Raw genomic sequence first — 21336 nt, 5'->3', positions numbered from 1 at the left:
AACTTTATGGCAGCAATACAATGATAAATATAAAGAAAAAAACTGAGTTACATTAAGTATATGTCTATTAAATAGTTAAGTTAAAATAAACAGATCAATAAAACAGAAATAAAAAAATTATAAGGAAGAGTTCATGGGTTCAATGTCTACTTAGAAATCAGATGGTAGACGGGAGGAAGCTGTTCCTGCATCACTGAGTTTGTGCCTTCAGGCTTCTGTACCTCCTTCCTAACTGTACCAGTGTGAAGAGAGTATGTCCTGGGTTGTGGGGACCCTTAATGATGGACAACACCTTCCTAAAGCACCGCTCCTTGAAGATGTCTTGAATACTATGGAGGCTCGTATCCGTGATGGTGCTGACTAATTTTACAAGTTTCTGCGATCTTGTGCAGTAGCCCCCACCCCCCATACCAGATGGTAATGCAGCCAGTCAGAATGCCCTCCATGGTACATTTGTAGAAGTTTTCAAGTGTTTTAGTTGACAAACCAAATCTCCTCCTAATGAAATATAGCCGCTATCTTGCCTTCTTTATACATGCATCAATATGTTGTGTCTGGGTTAGGTTCTCAGAGATATTGACACCCAGGAACTTGAAATTGCTCACTCTCTCCACTTCTGATCCCTCTATGAGGACTGGTTTGTGTTCCCTCATCTTACCCTTTTGGAAGTCCACGATCAGCTCTTTGGTCTTGCTGACGTTGAGTGCAGATTGTTACTGTGACACCACTCAACTAACTGGTATATCTCGCTCCTCAACACCTTTTTGTCACCATCTGAAATTCTGCCAACAACGGATGTATCATCAGCAAATTTATAAATGATATTTGAGCTGTGCCTAGCCACACAGTCAAGGGTGTAGAGCAGTGAGCTAAGCACACATCCCTGTGGAGCACCAGTGTTGATTGTCAGAGCGACGAGATGTTATTTACAATCCACACAGATTGTAGTCTTCTGATCAGGAAGTCGAGGATCCAGTTGCAGAAGGAGTACTGAAAGAATAATGGTGTTTAATGCTGAGCTATAGTCAACGAACAGCATCCTGACATAGGTATATGCACTATCCAGGCCAAGGCTGTGTGGAGAACCATTGAGATCACGCCTGTTATAGACCTAATGTGACAATAGGCATATTGTATTAGGTCCAGATCCTTCCTGAGACAGGTGTTGATCCTACCCATGCCCAATCTCTCAAAGCATTTCGTCACCAGAGGTGTGAGTACTACTGGATGATAGTCATTGAGGCATATCACACTGCTATTCTTGGGCACTGGTATAATTGTTGCCCTTTTGAAGCAGGTGGGAACTTCTGATTGTAGCAGTGAGAGACTGCAACTCCAAAACACAAAACTAATTGAAAGAAAAACAAGGGAGAATGTGTGCCTTAGTTTTGTTTTTCACTTTAAGTGAGGTATGCACATATGACACAGTGGTGTGATGATGTATGCATTATCGAAACAACAAAGAATGCTTAAACAAACAATATATTTGCAATATTACTCCAATATTACATAAGTATTAAACACACAACACCTTTGAATGGAAAACCCTACAAAAAGTAATGGATATAGTCCAGTCCATCACAGTGAAAGCCCTCCCTGTCATTAAGCACATCTACAAGGAGGGCTGTCACCAGAAATCAGCAACCATCATCAAGGACTTGCACTGTCCAGGCCCTGCTCTCTTCTCCCCGCCGTTATCAGGAAGGAGGTACAGGAGTCTCAGTACTCATACTGTATCTTAACCTTCTGGATATGCCCACCACGCAATACCTTGTCAAATGCCTTACTGAAGTCTATATAGCCAACATCTACCACACTAACCATTTTCTTACTAATTTTCTTCTCAAAAATCTCAAAATAGCAAGGGCAGAGTTACTCTGCACAAAGCAATGCTAATTGTCTCTAATCAGCCTTTGCTTTTCCAAATATTTATCAGTTCTATCCTTTAGTAGGTAGTTACTCCTGTAATGCCGTGGTTCATATTTCTTTACTGTTATGCTGTTCTGTATTTGATCTTGTGCTGTTCTCTGCAAGCTGCTTGTTTGGGTTACTGTTGAAGATAAGAGATAGGAGAATTGTGTGCCATCCAATTAGGATGGTCGGATTAAGGGGAGGTTTCTCTGGTGAGGGACACTAAGGTTGGGCTTGGGGCTTTTGTTAAGCAGATGAAGAGAGATGAAGGAGACGCTGGAGAGAAGAGGTCGTAGGAGTCGACCTGGAGCAAGGCTGTGATTCGACGGAGCCTGGGGTAAGATCGAAGGAGATCGGCAAAGAGGAAACCGTGAGCTCCAACTTGTGTACATTAGACCGTTTCATTAAAATGGGCCCTTTTCTTTTTTTGTTCTTTCTTTACTAACCTTTTAGTCAAATTAAGAATTATAAAGCTAAATCTTTTAATTGTATGCAGTGTACTGTCTGTTATTTCATGGCACTGATTTGTAACAGGGGTTTTTGGGGTGGGCTCACGCCTCAATCTCCCACGTTTGGCAGGGCTGGGGATTGTCTTCCCTAGACTTACACAGCCGACAAAACCAGAGAGCTTCACTCCTCTAATTTTTCTACCAATGACATGGTACCAAGGGGATATTCCTGGGTTTGTCCATTGAGGTTAGAAGGGCACAACTTAGAAATGAAAGGGATGATCACTTTGAATGCATTGTACTAAAGGTCCCTCAGATAGTCAGTGGGACCTAGGGGAGCAAATATGTAGGGAAGAGGCATAAAGTTGGGGATGATGTATTAGCATAGATAATTGGTTAGCCAATAGAAAGCAGAGAGTTGGGATACAGAGGTGTTTCTCTGGTTGGCAATCAGTGGTGAGCAGTGTGCTACAGGGGTTGGTGCTGGGCCTGCAACTGTTCAAGATATACATTAACGATCTGAAAGAGGGCAGAGTGCAGTGTATCCAAGTTTGTTGATGACACTAAATTGAGTGGAAAAACAAATTGTGTAGAGGATATGGAGAGTCTGCAGAGAGATTTGATAGGTTAAATGAGTGGGCAAGGGTCTGGCAGATGGAGTACCATGTTGGTAAATGCGAGGTCATCCACTTTGGAAGGAAAAAAAAATGGAAGATCACATTATTATTTAAATGGTAAAAGGACTTGGGAGTGCTTGTGCATGAATTGCAAAAGGTTGGTTTGCAAGCACAGCAGGCTATCAAGGCAAATGGAATGCTGGGCTTCATTGCTAAAGTGTTGAATTTAAGAGCAGGGAGGATATGCTGCAACTGTATAAGGTACTGGTGAGGCCGCATCTGGAGGACCGTGTGCAGTTCTGGTTTCCTTACTTGAGGATGGATATACTGGCTTTGGAGGCAGTGTGGAGGAGATGAGAGTATTAGACTATGAGGAGAGATTACCTGGGACTATACTCACTGGAATTCAGAAGGATGAGAGATCTTATGGAAACATATAAAATTATGAAAGGGATAGATAAGTTAGAGGCAGAGAAGCTGTTTACACTGATAGTGGTGACTAAGACATAGCCCCAAGATTTGGGGGAGTAAATTTAGGACAGAGATGAGGAGAACTGATGGGTGAATCTATGGAATTCTCCGCCCAATGAAGCAGTGGAGGCCACCTCAATAGATATATTTAAGACAAGGTTGGATAGATGTTTGCATAGTAGGGGAATTAAGGATTAAGGAGAGAAGGCAGATCGGTGGAGGTGAGTGCAAGGTCAGATCAGCCATGATCTTATTGAATGGTGGAGCAGGCTCAATAGGCTAGATCGGAGTCCCCAAACTATTTTGCACCGCGGACCGGTTTAATATTGACAATATTCTTGCAGACCGGCCAAACCGGGGGAGGGGGGGTTCAAGTAGGATTAAACTTACCCCAACATGTCTTTTATAGTTAGGGTTGCCAACTTTCTCACTCCCAAATAAGGGACGAAAGTAGCAGTCAAATCCCAGGACACTTTACCCCAGGAAAGACTACCATGACAATGAAGCCTTGCGCGGGCACCTGTGTGCGCATGCGTGACGTGCATGTGATGTGCGCATGCGCGTACGTGACGATTCTTTTTCCCACAAATCGGTTTTGCCTTCATCTTCCCGATTATACTGTACCTACATTATTTCTACTTTATATAGGCTGTGTATTTATCATATCATTCCTGCTTTTACCATATTTCAATGTTATTTATTTTCAGTTTTATGTGTTATTTGGTATGATTTGTTAGGTTATTTTTTGGGTCTGGGAACGCTCAAAAATTTTTCCCATATAAAATAATGGTAATTGCTTCTTCGTTTCACACCATTTCGGCACCAAAGGTTTTATAGGAACACTCTACCTCAGCGGGGGGAATACGGGACAAGGGCGTATGAGACAAATCAATTTAGCCCAATAAACGGGATGTCCTGTCAAATACAGGACAGTTGGCAACCCTATGTTCAAGTTCAACAGTGCGTGACAGGGAATGAGGAAAGGTGCAGCTGATTCACGGCCTGGTAGCACATGCTTTGCGGCCCGGTACTGGTCCGCGGTCCGGTGGTTGGGGACCATTGGGTGAGATGGTCTACTCCTGCTCCTTTTTCTTATGTTCTTATAGAAGTAGGAATAATTGGTGTAATAGAAGATGTTATCTTCACTGACCTAACATTGACTAGGACTACCAAAGTCCTAAGGATTTGGATGGGGCAGAATTTGTGAAGTTTGTCCAGGAAAGTTTTCTCAAGCAATATGTAGACGGCTGAAATAGAGAGGGACCAATAGTCTTTCTTGTAGGAAATAAGGATAAGCAACTGGTTGGTGTCAGTCAAGAATTACTTTGGGACCAGCGACCATAATCCCATCAGTTTTAAAATAGCTATGGAAAGAGATAAAACTGGTCCACATGTTAAAGTCCATAATCTGGACATGGCTAATTTTGATGGCATGGGACCAGAATATGCAAAAATTAATTGGGAGAATTCATTACTTTATACTCACTGTTGTGTGGAATACAGCAAGAACTTTTGAATAATAGTGTTTAATAGCTTTAATAATATGGCTTATAATAGTGAAATTATTAATATATTCTACTTACACTATGAATCTCTGAATACACGTGCAAATAACATTGCAAAATTCACAGGTGTAGTACTGAGTAAACACCTTGGGAAAGATTAGTAACTATAATGATCAGTCACATGATCAAGAGTTGTTTGTCAACGCACATAAAACATGGGAATTTTCCACTGCATGTCAGATGTCATTTTGTAATGTCGTGAATGGTATCAATGGAAGACTGTCATGCATTCACTGTTGCTCTAGGAAGTTGTTATTTTCTCTTGAGAAATATTTACTTTCTCCAGCTTCTTGTTTGATTCAATGGACCATTATCTCTGAATTGGGTTCATGAGTGGTGTGAACAGATTTGAAGGTAAGATTATCTTATCTGCATAAGAGAAGAGATGGAATACTCTAATGCTATGGAACTGTGGTGTTTTATCTGATTGCATGATCTAAGACATGTAAGCATAGATTTAGTTTTCCTGAACACAGTTGTTTCTTTCTTATTGATCTTTTGTATGTATTATTGCATTTAATAAAATGATTTCTGACCTTACTGATTGAACATGAACCATCCATATAATTACAATATCTTCATATTTTTTCAATGTTATATTGCACTTTCCGTGTACTTGTCCATTCATTCAACACATCCATAATCCCAATAAGCCTCTTTACTTTTTCCTCCCAACTCACAATCCAGTGTGGTTTTGTATCATTGGCAAACTTGGAAACCTGGCATTTAGCCCTCTCAGCCAATTTGTTGATATGCAGTAAAAGTCTGATGATCTGCCATGCTTTATACTTTGGGTGTTAAACTGGCAGAGTGTCCAGACGCGCTACCCAAAGTAGCAGAACATTCAGATTATTCCTTGTACAGAGAGATTTAACTGCTGTTTTGGCTAAACGTGAAATAGTAGCAGTAAATAAAGTTCAATAAAGCTAAAATTCTTCTCTTATCCAGATGATTTACCTTACTAAAGAGATAAGATAGGAAAAGCTTAGCTCAAGCTAGAACAGACACTTTTATTACGGATTGCGATGTCCCTAGAAAGGATGCACAAGGTGCGTGAATGTACAAAAACTGAAGAGTACTTCGCATGAAAATACATTCAACTGTAATTCACTCTTTTTTAAATTTAGTGGAAAGAAGGGCTTAAAATCTACAAAACTGCAAAGAATAAACACTGAGGCAGGAATGGAAAACAATGCAACTGGGTAAACTCAACCCATTGGCTGTATTGACTAATCAGCTCCTTTCAGAACAATATCTTCAGTTCCATTCCCCTATGCTTTCAATACAACCCTGCAAATTATTTTCTCACACATGCATATCCAAATTCCCTTTTTAAGGTAATGATTAATTCAGTTTCCGCCACTCCTCCTTGCTGCAAATTCTACATAAATCATTACTCCTATCCAAACAGAGAAAGCATACCTTGCCAAAAAAAACTGTGCTTCTGATCCTTTACCTGTCTACTAATTAGAACCTTTCAGAACCAGTCATTAACTCGTACGTTTCTGTATCTCTGTGAAATCTCCCCTCTACTTTTAATGCTTCAAGACGAACAACTTCAGCTAAATTTATGGCTGAATTTGTCATGACTTTTGCAAATCATTCTAGCAATTTTTTTCTCCTATATTATTAAGCAGTGAGTGGCAGTTACAAAGATCCTCCATTTAGAAATTAAAAAGGTAGCAAATGAATGAATATAGGGATTGTTTCTTCTGGAAGTGAAAGAGACATTCAGTTGTAAAGGAGCTGAAGTGAAAATAATTACCGGCATTCTCCAGGTTAGAACAAAGTTTCATTTCCTGAGGATTGTTCATAACCTGAAGGATGGAAATGAACAACAGTGTGTGGGAAAGGATGACTGAAACAGCAGGTGCAGAAAGAACAGCGACTAAGAAATAAGAACTGTCAAATTTGCAATAAAGGAATATGCTTTTGACAGAAATGTGTACCTCCTGTATGGGAGAGGCTAGCTATTTCAGTGGCAAAAGCGTAGAATGAGGATTTGTGGCCGTATTGAATCCCAATGTTCTTCAGAAGTCAAGAATGAGGAATAAAACTTGTTGTTTACGGTTGTTTTATTAAATATTACAAGAGCAAAGGTAGGCAGGAGAAGCACTGAGAGAGACAAGGGGGAGAGACAGAGTCATTGTCTTCCCATACCAGACTAGAACTAAACAGAAATTCTGTTGATAAAAGTTAGCCAAATTCAAGTAATATGACACCGCCACTGAGACGAAGTTTCCAGAAAAGTGCAGGGACAACTGTACACCAATTACTGGAAAATTCACTGAACAATCACATGTATAAGAAATACAAGAAAGCATAGGAAAGTCAAACTACAAGAAAAATAACAATTCGACAGCCCAATCTACAGCCGAGATATATTAATTCAATTTTTTCACCCTTCTTAACAAAAAATAGTCCTGCCTCCTTTTTAAGTTTTGTAAGTTATATTCCAAAAGTACAAGTGGAATTCAAAACTATATTTTTTCTGTTTTCCAATTTTGATTTCATTTGCATTTTACAGTTAGGGTAAATACAGAGAAGATTTACTGGAATATTACCTGGGTTTCATCTCCTAAGTTACAGAGAAAGGTTGAACAAGTTGGGTCTTTATTCTTTGGAGCGTAGAAGGTTGAGGGGGGACTTGATAGAGGTATTTAAAATTATGAGGGGGATAGATACAGTTGACGTGGATAGGCTTTTTCCATTGAGAGTGGGGGAGATTCAAACAAGAGGACATGAGTTAAGAGTTAAAGGGCAAAAGTTTAGTGGTAACATGAGGGGGAACTTCTTTACTCAGAGAGTGGTAGCTGTGTGGAACAAGCTTCCAGCAGAAGTGGTTGAGGCAGGTTCGATGTTGTCATTTACAGTTAAATTGGATAGTTATATGAACAGGAAAGGAATGGAGGGTTATGGGCTGAGTGCAGGTCGGTGGGACTAGGTGAGAGTAAGAGTTTGGCACGGACTAGAAGGGCCGAGATGGCCTGTTTCCGTGCTGTAATTGCTATATGGTTATATAGTTATATGATACTTCACCATAAGTACCTCTGAAGTCACTAAGATGAAAATCTGAACCCTATAATTTACATGGCTATAAAATCTTACTTGTGGGCCTTCGGTGAGCTCATCGATTACAGACAAAACATCCTTCTTCCATTGTCCTATTGTACACTCACTGAAGTTTCCACCAGATGCACCACATCCCGTATAATCAAACCTTATAAAAGCAAAACCAAATCGCATAAGAAAGTTCTGAGAAAGCCAACTTTATTTCATAATAAATTATAGAAAATAACATTGAAAATATGCATGGCAATGGCAAGAAAACAATTTCCATTCTGTCAATAGTTTGCTTCATGAGTTACTGTTCAAACTTCACCTGACATTTAGAATACAGAGAAAAAACAAGCAACTGCAGATACCAGATACCTGGAGAAGAGAGCAGAAAATGCTGGTAACACTCAGCAAGCCAGGCAGCATTTATTATAAAGGGAAACAGTTGATGTTTGAGGTTTGAGATCCATTTTCAGATAAAGGATCCCAAATCTAAAATGTTAACTTTTTCTCCTTCCCTTAGAATAGATTAGTTTATTAATTAAAATCATAGATACTTTTTCGATTTTAAAAAGCAGGTTTTGCTTAAGGAACTCATTAATACCTTTGTATGAATCTACATATCTAAAGAAGTATATTAGGTAATCTGCTCATTGCAATACCTATGGTAAATTATGTTTTTCTGCATTACATTACGAAGCAGACATGCAGAGAACTATAGATCAAGTAACTTAACATTTTGAATAAGACAGGTCATAGCTCACAGATGCAAATAAAATAGAAAATGATATATACTCCGTAATAAGCAATGGGCAAGATTGTTTTCTGAACATCTATCAGATACCCACTCATTGAGCGGAGAGTTACTTATTGAGGTGAATAAAATTAAGAACCACCTGAGGAAATAACATGAAGACTAGATTGGGTTAATGCAGTAGAGCTAGTGCATTTTTAATTTCTAGGAGCTAGAATATGTAAAATCAGGGGACAGTCATCAATACACAGCATGCTGGCATCAAAATAGAAACGAGAGCAGAAGTTATATAGATTAGCAGACTGGAAAGTGCAGCTCCACATTACACAAAAGATATGCAGAATTCTATGTTTCATGCAGAGGTGTACAACTGTATAAAACACTGGTTAGTACACAATGGAATAATGTATCACTCTAGTCACCACAAAGAACATGATTGCACTTGAGCACATACAGAGGATGTTGCCTAGGATGTAGCACTTCAGTTATGAGGAGAAACTGGATAAATGGGGATTGGTTTCCTTGGAGTTCCGGAAAAAAAATAAGATATCCCACATGGCTATATGGAGCTATGAGGGGTGTACATGGGGAAGACAACAGGAAACCTTTCCTCATGGTGAGGTGTTTAAAATGGGAGAGCATAGGCTTAGGGTGAGGAGTAAGAGGTTTAGAGAAAATCTGGGGGAAGAACCTTTTCACCAAGATGATGGTTGGAATCTGAAATGCACTGTCTGAATGAGTACTGGAGTTACGTACTCTCACTAATTTTAAGAAATTTTGAGGCAATCACTCAAATCACCATGGCATAGAAGGGAACAGATAAAGGAGATTAGTGTAGAAGGGTATTTGATAGTTCATATGGATGTGATGGGCCTATTTCTGAGCTATGGCACATTTCCATGAGGTAATACAAAGTTAGGTGTCACAACAGTTAGCAGCAAATCCATTAATGAATTTAAGAGAAATTTTTGATATGGAGAATGAAATACGGGAACTAGAACTATTTGGAAAGATCTCATGGAGTAATTGAGATGAACTGCATAGTTCAGGGCATATTTCAGCTTTATTCACCTTATTAATAGGGTGTTTTAGATGGTCTTATCTCTCCCAAGGTATGAAGCATAATGCATTGTGGAATAGGAGTTCTTCTGTAATCTCCGATTGTAGAACAAAAACATAAGAGTAAATAAGTTAAGGAGAGAATCATATTGGAGCGTGGATCAGAAACAAGATGGCCAGGCACAGGGGCAAAAGAAACAGGTGGTTAGAGGCAGGGATAGATGGTAAATGACAAAGAATGGACTCCTTTTTTAAAGAAAGGGGCTTCCCTTCCTCCACCATCAACTCTGCTCTCAAACGCATCTCCCCCATTTCACGCACATCTGCTCTCACTCCATCCTCCCGCCACTCCACTAGGAATAGGGTTCCCCTTGTTCTCACCTACCACCCCACCAGCCTCCAGGTCCAACATATAATTCTCCGTAACTTCCGCCACTTCCAACGGGATCCCACCACTAAGCACATCTTTCCCTCCCCACCTCTCTCTGCTTTCCGCAGGGATCGCTCCCTATGCGACTCCCTTGTCCATTTGTCCCCCCCATCCCTTCCCACCGATCTCCCTCCTGGCACTTATCCTTGTAAGCGGAACAAGTGCTACACATCCCCTTACACTTCCTCCCTTAATACCATTCAGGGCCCCAGACAGTCCTTCCAGGTGAGGCGACACTTCACCTGTAAGTCGGCTGGGGTGATATACTGCATCCGGTGCTCCCGATGCGGCCTTCTATATATTGGCGAGACCCGACGCAGACTGGGAGACAGTTTCGCTGAACACCTACACTCTGTCCGCCAGAGAAAGCAGGATCTCCCAGTGGCCACACATTTTAATTCCACGTCCCATTCCCATTCTGATATGTCTATCCACAGCCTCCTCTACTGTCAAGATGAAGCCACACTCAGGGTGGAGGAACAACACTTTATATTCCGTCTGGGTAGCCTCCAACCAGGTGGCATGAACATTGACTTCTCAAACTTCCGCTAATGCCCTACCACCCCCTCGTACCCCATCCGGTACTTATTTATTTATATACACACATTCTTTTCTCTCTGTCCTTTTTCTCCCCTTGTCCCTCTCACTATACCCCTTGCCCATCCTCTGGGCCTCCCCCCTCCCCCTTTTCTTTCTCCCTAGGCCTCCTGTCCCATGATCTTCTCATATCCCTTTTGCTAATCAACTGTCCAACTCTTGGCTCCATCCCTCCCCCTCCTGTCTTCTCCTATCATTTTATATCTCCCTCTCCCCCTCCCACTTTCAAATCTCTTACTATCTCTTCTTTCAGTTAGTCCTGATGAAGGGTCTCAGCCTGAAACGTCAACTGTACCTCTTCCTAGAGATGCTGCCTGGCCTGCTGCGTTCACCAGCAACTTCTATGTATGTTGGATGAAAGAAAGGACAACTTGTCTGGGTGGATTCTGGCAGATGAGGGATTAAGAATGCTGGGTTCAGATCGGAGTCAAGAATGGGGTGGAATGAGAACGGGAAAAATGCAGGGGAATTGTTTGGACTTTTTGAGATTGAAAAGAACAAGAATATCACTGTTGCTAAAGTCACATGTAACCATTAATATTTTAAACAGAGAGTTCCCAATTTAATAAAAGAGTTAAAGCTAGGCATTTACAACAGGTTTATGAACACAACTTACTAAGCAAAGAAAGTAAAATCCCAGGTTACAAGTCTTCCAAAGAAGGCTGAAAGCAGATAAAATAAGGCACGGAAAAAAACAGTTAACCCATCCATCCAATTCTTCTTAATTGATCACAACTCTTCAGCTTTAATCCATAACATTCCTGGCTCAGTGAAAGAAAATTAGCCATCTCTTCAACAACCTATATTAATATAAGTTTCTGCTTGAGATCTCTTCCTATTATAACATACCAAACCATAATTAGAGTCCTCTAAAATTTGAGCTCTTTGTCACACATTGTAATTATCAAAGAACACCTATGTTTAAAAAAAAGACAGACTCAAGGTAAAACTGGACTCATTCTGCTTCTGTTTGGATCATTAGGGTCCAACCAATGTTGGGACCAGGGTCATAATTGTTTTTAGAAACACAAGGGTCCAAGACCCAGGGTCCATGTTGGACATGTACAGATCTTCTGGGTTCTTAGTCCAGGCTACTTTTGAGACCTAGGTGTACTATATTAATGAGTGGTGGGGGGGGGGGGGATTGCCCTATAAAACAAATATAGTGCTGGTGGGAACAGATTTCCTACTTGTAACATTGGGCTACCATACTATAGGCATCAATTTGTATCTGCATAACAACATATTTATTTTAACTTGAGCCGAACCAACGGCCACCGCAACTTAAAACGACTCAGAGTCAGAATTGGATACCATAGAGACTACAGATGAGGAAGAGGAGGAAGAACTGAAAGAGACTGGAAGTAAAGGAGACGACAGAGACATAAGAGAGGTTTTATTGCAATTAACAGCTGAACTAAGAAAATTAAGAACAGAGCTTAGAGACGTGAGGATGTGCTATGATAAAGCTATGAAAAGACAGGATAAAATGGATAAGAAACTTCAGAAGATGGAAAGAACAATGGAGCATATTAACGATAGAGTGGAAAAAACAGAAAATGATGTGCTTGTCCGGAATACGGAAAGAAATCGACTCTTGGAGAAAGTGGACGTGTTGGAAAATTTTAGTAGACGTAACAATATTAAAATTGTTGGTCTTAAAGAAGGTATAGAGGGAGATAATCCAATAGAATTTTTTCAAAGATGGATCCCGAAAATCTTGCAAATGAAAGAGGAAGACCGATCAATTGAAATAGAGTGGGTACATAGAGCTCTGAGACCAAAACCACAAGATGACCAATATCCACGATCAATTTTAATAAAATTCTTAAGATTTCAAGACAAAGAAAGGATTCTACAGGCGGCTGCCCAAGCTGTCAAGAAGAGAAAAGGGCCACTGATGATAGAAGGGAAGAAAATTTTTTTTTTTACTCTGACATAAGTTATGAACTTTTGAAGAAAAGGAAGAAATTTAATCCAGTGAAAAAAGCCCTATGGGATCACGGTTATCAATTTATATTGCGTTATCCTGCAACCTTGAAGATTTTTCTGCCTGGTGGAGAAAAAAATTTTTTGACGATTACCGGAAAGCAGAGGAGTTTGTACGAGATTCTTTGAATATTCACCAGATACAAGAACAAACCCAGGGGACTGAGATGGATTGAAGATGAAGACTGGATCAAGGATTAGGCCTGTTGGATTTTTAGGCGGATGAATATATAAATATATTATTAATTATATGAGGGAGGGGAAGAAAGGTTAAAATTTGAGGAATATTAGCTGGGAATAAGGACATTAAAATTTTTTTAATATATATACAATTTTTTGTTACGGGGGAGCTGGAAGAAACACTGTCCAATTGCTACGTTATTCATGTGTGCAGGCGTGGCAATAGCCACGACCCGCACAATGGAGGGGGGTAGTGTTGTGTATCTTTTCATTCACAACATTAGTGGGGGGGTATTTTGTTTTTTCTTTTTTTGTATCTTATCTCTCTTTTTTTTTCTTTTTTTACCTGAATGATTGGGAGGGAAACACATAGCAACATGGTGAAGTTCAAAGAGATTCCCCAGGGAACTATGAGAGTTGAGAAGCTAAGTAATGTTTTAGACTTTAAGAGATAAATATGAAACATTTTTGAATATTTGGAGCCTTTATTTACAGCTCCGATGATAAAGATCTAGGTTCCTTGGGGAAAGTAACAAATATATATTAAATTTATTTTTAATCCCATGGAGCATGTGCAAATCTTCCAATATTCAGGAGGTTCTTTTTTTTTCTTTTTTTCTTTTCTCTTTAGGTAGGAGTATATATCGGGGGGGGGAGGGTTAAGGGGAGAGGGGAGGGTAGATATTATTTTCTCATGTACTTACTTTGAAAACTCAATAAAAATTATATTAAAAAAAAACTTGAGCCATAAATTCATTTCTCCAGTTAAGAATACTATTGGTTCGTTTTATAGGTGGACATCAACCTGTCACAACATAGTGAAAAGTACAATGTTACTGGGCTCAGATCTGGCAAGGTGGAGAGTCCAGCAAGAGAAGGGCCAGTGCTAGGTCTGGTGTTGGGTAATGAGGCTGGCCGATCTGACCTTTCAGCAGGAGAACAGTTAGGGAACACTGATACCAAATCCTAAGTTTTAAGATAGCTATAGAAAAGGAAATGTATAGACCTTATTGGAAAAAACGAAACTGGAACAGGAAGAATTTATTTACTTTTTTTTGAGATACAACATGGAATCTGCCCTTTGAGCTGTGCCACCCAGCAACCCCCGATTTAACCCTAGCCTAATTACAGGACAATTTACAATGATCAATTAACCTACTAACCGATATGTCTTTGGACTGTGAGGGGAAACTGGAACACCTGGAGAAAACTCACGTATTCCTTACAGAAGACATTGGAATTGAACTCTGAAGTCCAATGCCTGAGTTGTGTAGCATTGCACTAACCGCTATGCATGGCAGCATGGAATTGTGGAGCAGACTCGATGGGCCAAATGGTCTACTTCTGCTCCTGTACCTTATGGTCTTATGGAATTACAAGATTACTAGGCAGGGAGTAGGGAGAGTTCATTGAAAGCTGCTGTTATTGGGCAAGTCCACATCTGAAATGAGTAGGGTTTTTAAAGCCCAACTGTACAGAGTACAGGTCAGGTATGTTCCAGTATGAGGAAAGAGCAAGGATGGGCAAGGTTGGGAAAACTCTGAAGTCAAAAGAGATGTGAACTTAGTCAAGAAGGAAAAGGAAATATATAAAAAGGTTTAGGAGACCAAGAACAGAGCCCTTGAGGATTATAAAGCCAGAAAAGAAACCAAGATAGGAGTGAGGAATTAGGATAGCCAGGAAGGGTTATGAAAAGTTCTAGGTAAGTAGAATTAATGAAATTCCCAAGGTATTCTGTAAATAAATCAAGAGCAAGAGGATAACTAGGGGGTGGGTAGGACCACTATGAAGGGAATGTGCTTAGAGGCAGAGGATGTGGATGAGTTTCTGAATGAGTACTTTGCATCAGCATTCACAAAGGAGAAGGATGTGACAGATAGGAAGCTTAATCTGGAGTGTGCTAATTTGCTAGGGAATTTTGAGATAAAAGAGGAGGTAATCTTGGGTATCTTGAAGAACATTACAATAGATGCAAATACAAGCGGAGAAATGACAAATGGAGTTTAACCTGGCTAAATATGAAGTATTTCTACACTGTTCTACGAATACCAGAAATGTGGTAAATACACCAATGGTGGAGCAATAATTATGCCCTTAAACATGACTTAAAATGCTGGTAATTGGCTATATATGGTCAAAATAAAACTATAGAATCTGTGCAAGTGCAAGAAGTTGCACTCTTGGGAAAATAAAAGCAAAGGGAAAGCACACGGTTAATGAGAGGACTCTTAGCAGTGCAGATGCACGGATGGATCTTGGGGTTCAAGTGTGCCTCCATCAGTCAGGGTCGATCACGGTTGCTGTGTCCTAGCTGTCTAGATACACAAGCCTGGGCAGTACAATATGGACAGCAAGCTGTTGCCCACATAACAAGCTCCCCCTCTCCATGCATCTGATGAAAGGCAGAGACTGATACAGTTAGGTACCAGCAGCATCACAGGAATTGCTAGTCAGTGTTGAAGGCAACATAGGGACTTGGGAACAGTAACTCTGGATCCTTCCCTTGGGGTTTACTCATGAAGCCTTCCTCATGAGTAGCTGCATGGCAGTGGAGGTTTAAGATGAGAGTTTTCCTTCCTCTAGATGAGCTGCCAACCACAGCTGACAAATCCCATCTGCCTGAAGCAACTGGTTTTAAGGCGCCAGTAACCCACCATTGCCCCTTCTCCTGTCAGTACAAACAGTTGCACTGGGCTTAGTAGCTAAGCCACATGTAAAGGCCAGGAGCTGGACTTGGTTGTTAGAAGCAACTTGAGGTGCACACCATTGGGAGCATTTAATAAACAACAGGAGCTCATCTCCACTACCACCCCTGGCCATAACAACCTTAAAGTCCAAGTGCATAACTCCCGAAAAGTTGATAAGGTGGCAAGGGCAGTGTATGGCGCACTTGCCTTCATTAGCCGAGGCATTGAGTTCAAGAGTCAGGAAGTTGCGGTGCAGTTTTAAAAAAATCTGGATAGGCTGTATCTGAAATATTGCATCCAATTCTGGTTGGCTCATTATAGGAAAGATCTGGAGGCTCAGGAGAGGTTTGCTAGGATTCTGCCTGAAATAAAGGGCATATGCTTATATGGAGTGGTTGGATAAATTTGAATTGTTTTCTCTAGTGTGTGGAGGCTGATGAGATACCTGACAGAAGTTTATAAAATTAAATGAGGCATAGATAGGATAGACAACAGTATCTTTTTCTCAGGGTTAAAATGTCTAATATTAGAAGGCATGATTTAAGATGTGATGTTTGCTTTGTTTCCCGGCCACACAAAATGTCGATGCCTGGAATATGGTGCCAGGGCTGGTAGTAGAAGCAGGTATGATGGGGGTGTTTAGAAGGTTTCTAGATGGACTCATGAATATGCAGAGAATGGAAGGATATGTACAATGCACAGGCAGAGGAGATTAGGTATCATTGGCTCAGTTCGTTTGACACAACATAATGGACCAAAGAACCTGTTCTTGCACCATATGGTTCTATGTTCTATCTTTTACAGAATTTGTTCTCCCTGGAAAGAAGGTTGTGCGCCACTTGAATAGAAGTGAAAATATAATTACTATGGGAAAATCTATTTTTGCCAGGAAGTAAATTGCCATTAACTTAACTATCATTCAGACAATACATCCCCAACACCAGCAACCATTGCATTTATAAGTGCATACATTTTTACAGAAGATATACTGTAAATCTAGCCATGCAGTACCTTACAAACGAATGCCCAAGTGATTTACAAAAGTCCTCAAGTGCCAATGCTTTATCTGTCTTCATATTAGATGCAAAATCCGGCAAGAAAAGAACTCCTGGATTTCTACCTTTTGATTTCTTGTATGCTAATTTAGGTAGATTGGGACGATTTAAGTATTGGGTTGATTTCTTTCGGCACCCTGGAATGGCAAACCATAAATCAACATTAACAGCATTAAATTAGAGACCAAATAGGTCAATTTTTTTGGCAAATGACCTACATTAACATCTGATGAATTTAAAACAGCTTTTTATATATTTGGTGCTCCTTAACCATCTATGACACCATTACTAAAAAAATGGGGGTGAACTGCATGATATAGTTATTTATTTATTTAGAGATCTGGTGAGGAACAGGCCCTTCTGGCCCAACGAGCCATACCACCCAACAACCTATCTATTTAACCCTAGTCTAATCACAGGACAATTTACAATGGAGCCACGATAGCATAGTGCTTATTACAGCTCGGGATGTCAGAGTTTGGGGATCAATTCCAGTGACGCCTGTAAAACATTTGTATGTTCTTCCCATGACTGTGTGGGTTTCCTCCACATTCCAGTTAGTATGGTGATTGTAAATTGTCCTGTGATTAGGCTTGTGATAAATAAGTGGGTAACTGGCAGCATGGCTCATTGGGCCAAAATTGCCTGTTCCATGTGTATCTCTAAACAAAACAAAGTACCAATTAATCTAGTAACCATTTCAAGAGATCTTGGAACATGGGAGGAAGTTATTTTACCTCCGCTCTGATTCCCCTGCCGTACATCTACACCACCTACCCATACATACTTGGATGTAGAAGGAAACTGGATCACCTGGGGAAATCTCTGCAATCACTGTAAAAATATGCGAACTCCACTCTGGCAACTGAACTCAGGCCACCGAAGCAACACTAACTGTTGTGCTTCTGTGACATTTGTTCCAAAAATATTGACTCCAAAATTTTCTGCAGATAGGTAAAAAGATATATATGAATTCTGAAACCTAATCTCATAGACTGAGAGAGGAGAAAATATATTGGGGAATAATGAAGTGGCAAATAAATTTAATTCTTATGCCTGCCTTCATGACAAAAACATGTAAATTCTTCTGGAAGTAAGCAAATATAGTGGGTATGGAAAGTTAAAAGAAATTGGCATTAGTAGAAAAAGAATGTATTGTTGAAACTAATGGAACTGAAATCCTGTAACCTTCAAAACCTGATAACTTGTATCTTAATACTTTGAAAGGGGTGATGAGAACATAAGTTGTAGAGTCCTTAAAAATGAGTTCATACATTGCGGAGTTAGTTGAGAGTTATTCACACTGGTTTACGAGTCTGATGACTGAAGGGCAATATCTGTTCGTGAACCTGGGGGTGTAGGACCTCAGGCTCCTGTACCTCCTTCACGATGGCAGAAGCAATAAGAGCATGGCGTAAATGGTGGATTCCGTGATGATGGATGCTGTTTTTCCGTGGCAGCACTCCTTGTAGATATATTCATTGGTGGGAGGGCACCACTTGTGATTGACTGGCCTGTATCCACCAGTTTCTGTAGACTTGTCCATTCTCGAGCATGATGCAACCAATCTGAATGCCCTTCACTGAGAAACTATAGAAGTTTATCAAAGATGACATGTCGAATCTGCAGAAACACCTAAGGAAGGAAGAGGTGCTGCAGTGCCTTCTTTGTGATGGCACTTGCTGCTCCCAGGACAGACCCTCTGGTATGAGAATGCCTAGGAATTTAAAGTTACTGAGCCTCTCCACCTCTGATCCTCTAATGAGGACTGCCATTCACTAACATCATGACTGATCTTTCAGCTGATTTTCCTTCAGTATTCCCACAACCCTTGATTCCATTAATGTTCAGAAATCTCTTGAAGTGCACTTCTAATGAATACCATGACTAAGCCTCCACAGCACTTAAAGAATTACAAAACTTCATGCCCCTCTAAATTAAGAATTTACTCCTTGCATATCCCAATTGGCCCCATATTCTGAAACTATGTAGCCTGACCTAAACACCTCAGCAAATGAAACATCTTCCCTGAATTTGGCCTTGAAATACAATCACCTCGCATTCTTCTAAATTGTAAAAAAAAATGTCTAAATCTGAATCTTTCCTCAAGCTTCAAAGCCCGCCATCCATGGAACTAATCCAGCTAAACTTCACTGTTCTTCTTCTATGACAAATACATCTACTCTTGGAGATCAAAATTTTATATAGTACTCCAGGTGCAGGTCTAAACAACTACAATAACATCTTATTTGTCCAATCGTATCTTCTAAAAGTAAAGGCTAACATAACATTTATCCTCTTAGTTGTTGCTGTGCCTGCACATTGGGCTTCAAGAACTTGTATGCAAGCATTCCTAGGTTCTTTTGAATTGCCCAGTCTCTCATCATTTAACAAATACTTTTCTGTTTCATAGACCGAAGAGGATAACTTGACAATTTACTACAATATACAGTGGTTTAGGATGGCACTGATTAATCTCAGCAACTTCTAGCTGGTAGCTGATGAAACAAGGAAAACAACTAAATTGTTTGTTAATCTGGCAAACGATCATTGCAAGTAATAGCACGTACCTTCCCTTTGGATTTGGAGGCACTTCGATGTGGCAGAACTGAGGGGATGTAAGGCATCACTGAGAGCAAGGAAGACACCAGGTTCAATTGATTTAAGTGCCAGACCAAATCGGAAAGGTTGGGTACGAGCAGAATTGAGGCGGTGGGGTCCAGGCCCCGAAGCGTACCAAAGCAATTGAACCCAGTCTTTGGACAACAATTTAGGTGCCGGGCCAGATTGAAAGGTCAGGGTATCAGGCACGGACAGGTTCAGCTTGCTGCTCCACTCTGCGCTGAACTATGGGTCCGTGGACAAACCCTGACGAAGGGTCTCGGCCTGAAACGTCAACTGTACCTGTTCCTATAGATGCTGTCCAGCTTGCTGCGTTCACCAGCATTTTTTGTGTGTGTTGTTTGAATTTCCAGCATCTGCAGATTTCCTCCTGTTTGCATTGTTTAATGTATACATACTTTGGTAATAAATGTACTTTAAACTTTGGATTCTGGTTAACTGAGACAATTCTTTAACAACACAAACTGAGGAAATAGCTGGGATTCCTTCATTTATTTGGGACACTACGCTGCTTAATTGGGACAGGAGACCATTGCCAAGCAGTTTCTAACTCATGCACTTATGTGTGTAATTAGACACACCAGTAACAAGCAGGGTGAACAAAGGAGAAGCACTGGATGTCATTTACTTGGATTTTCAGAAGGCATTTGATTAGGTGCCACATGAGGCTGCTTAACAAGATAAAATCCTGTGGTGTTACAGGAAAGATACTGGGACGAATAGGGCTGACAGGCAGGAGGCAATGCGTCGGAATAAAGGGGGCTTTTTCTGGTTGGCTGCCAGTGGCTAATGGTATTCCTCAGGGGTCTGTACCGGGATCACTACTCATCATATTGTTTATCAATGATTTGGATGATGGAATGCAGATGATACGAAGATAGGCAGAGGAAAAGGTAGTGTTGAGAAAGCATTGCGATTGCAACAGGACACAGACAAATTGGAAAAATGGGCAAAAGTGTGTCAGATGGAATAGTGTTGGGCGATGTATGATAATGCATTTTGGTAAAGGGAACAACAGTACGGACTAATATCTAAATTGGGAGGAAGTTAGTTCATAGGTTGAGTCTGTGGTAAAGAAGGCAAATGCAAAATTGGCATTTATTTCAAGGGGAATAGGATATAAAAGCAAGGAGGTCATGCTGAGACTTTATAAGACACTAGTCAGGCCACACTTGGAGTATTGTGAACAGTTTCAGGCTCCATATCTCAGAAAGGATGTGTTGTCATTGGAGAGCCCAGAGGAGGTTCACGATGCAGGTAGGTTTGCTAGCATGGTTCGGGAGGGTTTAAACTAATTTGCGAGGGGGATGGGACCCGGAGCGATAGAGCAGTGAAAGAAGTGCATGGAGCAAAGCCAGATCTAACATATAGAGAGGCTTTGAGAAAAGAGAAGCAGAATAAACGGTGTAAAGACAGTAAGGTGGAAGAGCTTAAGTGTGTGTACCTCAATGCAAGAAGCATCAGGAACAAAGGTGATGAACTGAGAGCTTGGATACATACATGGAATTATGATGTAGTGGCCATTACAGAGACTTAGCTGGCACCAGGGCAGGAATGGATTCTCAATATTCCTGGATTTCAGTGCTTTAAAAGGGATAGAGAGGGCAGAAAAAGGGGAGGAGGGGTGGCATTACTGGTCAAGGATACTATTACAGCTACAGAAAGGGTGGGTAATGTAACAGAATCCCCTTTTGAGTCAGTATGGGTGGAAGTCAGGAACAGGAAGGGAGCAGTTACTCTATTGGGAGCATTCTATAGGCCCCCCGGTAGCAGCAGAGATACCGAGGAGCAGATTGGGAGGCAGATTTTGGAAAGGTGCAAAAATAACAGGGTTGTTATCATGGGTGACTTTAACTTCACTAATATTGAATGGCACCTGATTAGTTCCAAGGG

The 21336-nt window shown here is 40.6% G+C and overlaps 1 protein-coding gene across 1 annotated transcript in view; it reads right to left on the bottom strand.

Moving 5' to 3' along the window:
• Nucleotides 1-21336, bottom strand: part of LOC140200333 (palmitoyl-protein thioesterase ABHD10, mitochondrial-like) — a 63054-nt gene that overhangs the window by 35990 nt on the left and 5728 nt on the right. Inside the window, exons 2-3 of the mRNA XM_072263516.1 lie at nucleotides 16778-16958; nucleotides 8122-8233 (exon numbers count right to left, since the gene is read on the bottom strand). Coding sequence (XP_072119617.1) covers nucleotides 8122-8233; nucleotides 16778-16958 — 293 coding nt within the window. The remainder of the gene's footprint in view (nucleotides 1-8121; nucleotides 8234-16777; nucleotides 16959-21336) is intronic.

The sequence above is a fragment of the Mobula birostris genome, chromosome 7, assembly GCF_030028105.1.
Source record: "Mobula birostris isolate sMobBir1 chromosome 7, sMobBir1.hap1, whole genome shotgun sequence".
Taxonomy (NCBI): domain Eukaryota; kingdom Metazoa; phylum Chordata; class Chondrichthyes; order Myliobatiformes; family Myliobatidae; genus Mobula; species Mobula birostris.
Note: the sequence above shows the minus strand (reverse complement) of the source record. Positions and strands in the feature narration are given on the sequence as shown.